At 50.3% G+C, this 1546-nt stretch overlaps 1 protein-coding gene across 1 annotated transcript in view; it reads left to right on the top strand.

Annotated features, from left to right (window-relative positions):
* Window positions 1–1546, top strand: part of CFAP251 (cilia and flagella associated protein 251) — a 108204-nt gene that overhangs the window by 45612 nt on the left and 61046 nt on the right. The window contains exons 11-12 of the mRNA XM_023739297.1: window positions 577–827; window positions 1284–1435. Coding sequence (XP_023595065.1) covers window positions 577–827; window positions 1284–1435 — 403 coding nt within the window. The remainder of the gene's footprint in view (window positions 1–576; window positions 828–1283; window positions 1436–1546) is intronic.

The following is a 1546-nucleotide window of genomic DNA, read 5'->3' on the forward strand; positions in this document are numbered from 1 at the left end:
GACCGGCCAACATTTCATTCTGTTATACATAGAGTTGCGTTCTGAGTCGGTGGCACCTAACAAGACTCTTACTAACTCAAAGCTTAAAGGCCTTTATCCCTGAGCTCTGACCTCTTTTGAGCCTGGAGTTCTTCACTGTGGGTTCCCGTGTTTTCTGGAAGCTGAGCTTGTCCTAGCCACCATGTAGAAGGCACTTGATATTAATAGCCATAACATTTCAAGACCAAATTGTCTTCGAGTCTGCTTAATTGCCCTTGCAATATTTACAGGCACATCTGTATGTGTGCACCCCGCTCCATATTTGCATACACAAATGAATATTTGCATGTGCAGATTAGCTAATTGTACAACTGACTGTCCATCTGCATACTTAATGACTCAATTTACATGTAGAAACGTGGGCTTTTTCACTTGCAAATGGAAGCTGTTGGGTATTGATGGCGTATTTTTGGAGACGCTGGGTTAATAATGTCACTAAATTACAGACGACAGAGGCGGCTCGCATGCAATTAGAAGCAGAATGGCTGGTGTGCCCCTGCCAACACTGATGCAGTCTGGTCTCTCCCTGGCAAACAGGAACTTTGTCATCGCAACGTCGGATGCCACCGTGTATCACCTAACGGCAGACGGGACCAAACTGGAGAAGTTGTTCGTGGAGCCCAAGGATGCCATCTGCACAGTCGCCTGCCACCCGTACCAGCCCCTCCTTGCCATTGGGAGCTTGTGTGGGATGATCAAAGTGTGGGACTACGAGAGTAAAACGTACCTTTTCAGCAGGGTCTTTGAGAAGGGCATTGGCGTCCAGAGTCTGACCTACAACCCGGAAGGTATTTTCATTTTGTCAGCCCTTCAAGGGTGACAGTTGAAAACGCCCTCCAGTGGGCTCTGCCCGTGGCTGTCCAAACCAGGAGGCTTTCCCAGCTAAGCCCTTCCCATGGTCAGTTGCAGATCGGACTGTTGGGATCCTTCAGGTTTTCACTGGCAGGTTTTGAGAAGTAGACTGCTAGGCCTTTCTTCCTAGTCTGTCTTAGTGTGGAAGCTCCGCTGAAGCATACTCGGCGTCACAGCAGCACGCAAGCCTCCCCAACCAGCTAGATGAGGGTGGTCTCCCTCAGAATCGCACTGGGCTCTGAGCCTCGCACTACAGGGCCCCCGCCCCAGGTTATTTCTCCGCCTAGGGCCCTGTCTGCCATGTTAATTGCTGTCTCAGCACCTGCACAAGACCTGGCGCCTGGAGTGACTAAAGACCTTCTCAGTCATTGCTCTCTGGCTTGTGATTTCAGGAGCCATTCTCGGAGTTGGCTTCACAGAGGGGACAGTTTACATTCTTGATGCAATGTCCTTAGAAAACGAAATCGCGGAGCCTTTCAAATATTCCAGAAGCGGTGTGACTCATATAAGCTTCTCCCATGACTCCCACTATATGGCCACTGCGGTAGGTTTCCCTGAGTCGGCCCAGGGGCTTAGCAACCTTATTTAAAACCAAGGCAGAGGGCTTGCGGGGGGGAAACGGGGAGTGACTGCTGGGGGTAGAAGATTTTTTTGG

This window comes from Trichechus manatus, unplaced genomic scaffold (assembly GCF_000243295.1).
Source record: "Trichechus manatus latirostris isolate Lorelei unplaced genomic scaffold, TriManLat1.0 scaffold00131, whole genome shotgun sequence".
Lineage (NCBI taxonomy): Eukaryota > Metazoa > Chordata > Mammalia > Sirenia > Trichechidae > Trichechus > Trichechus manatus.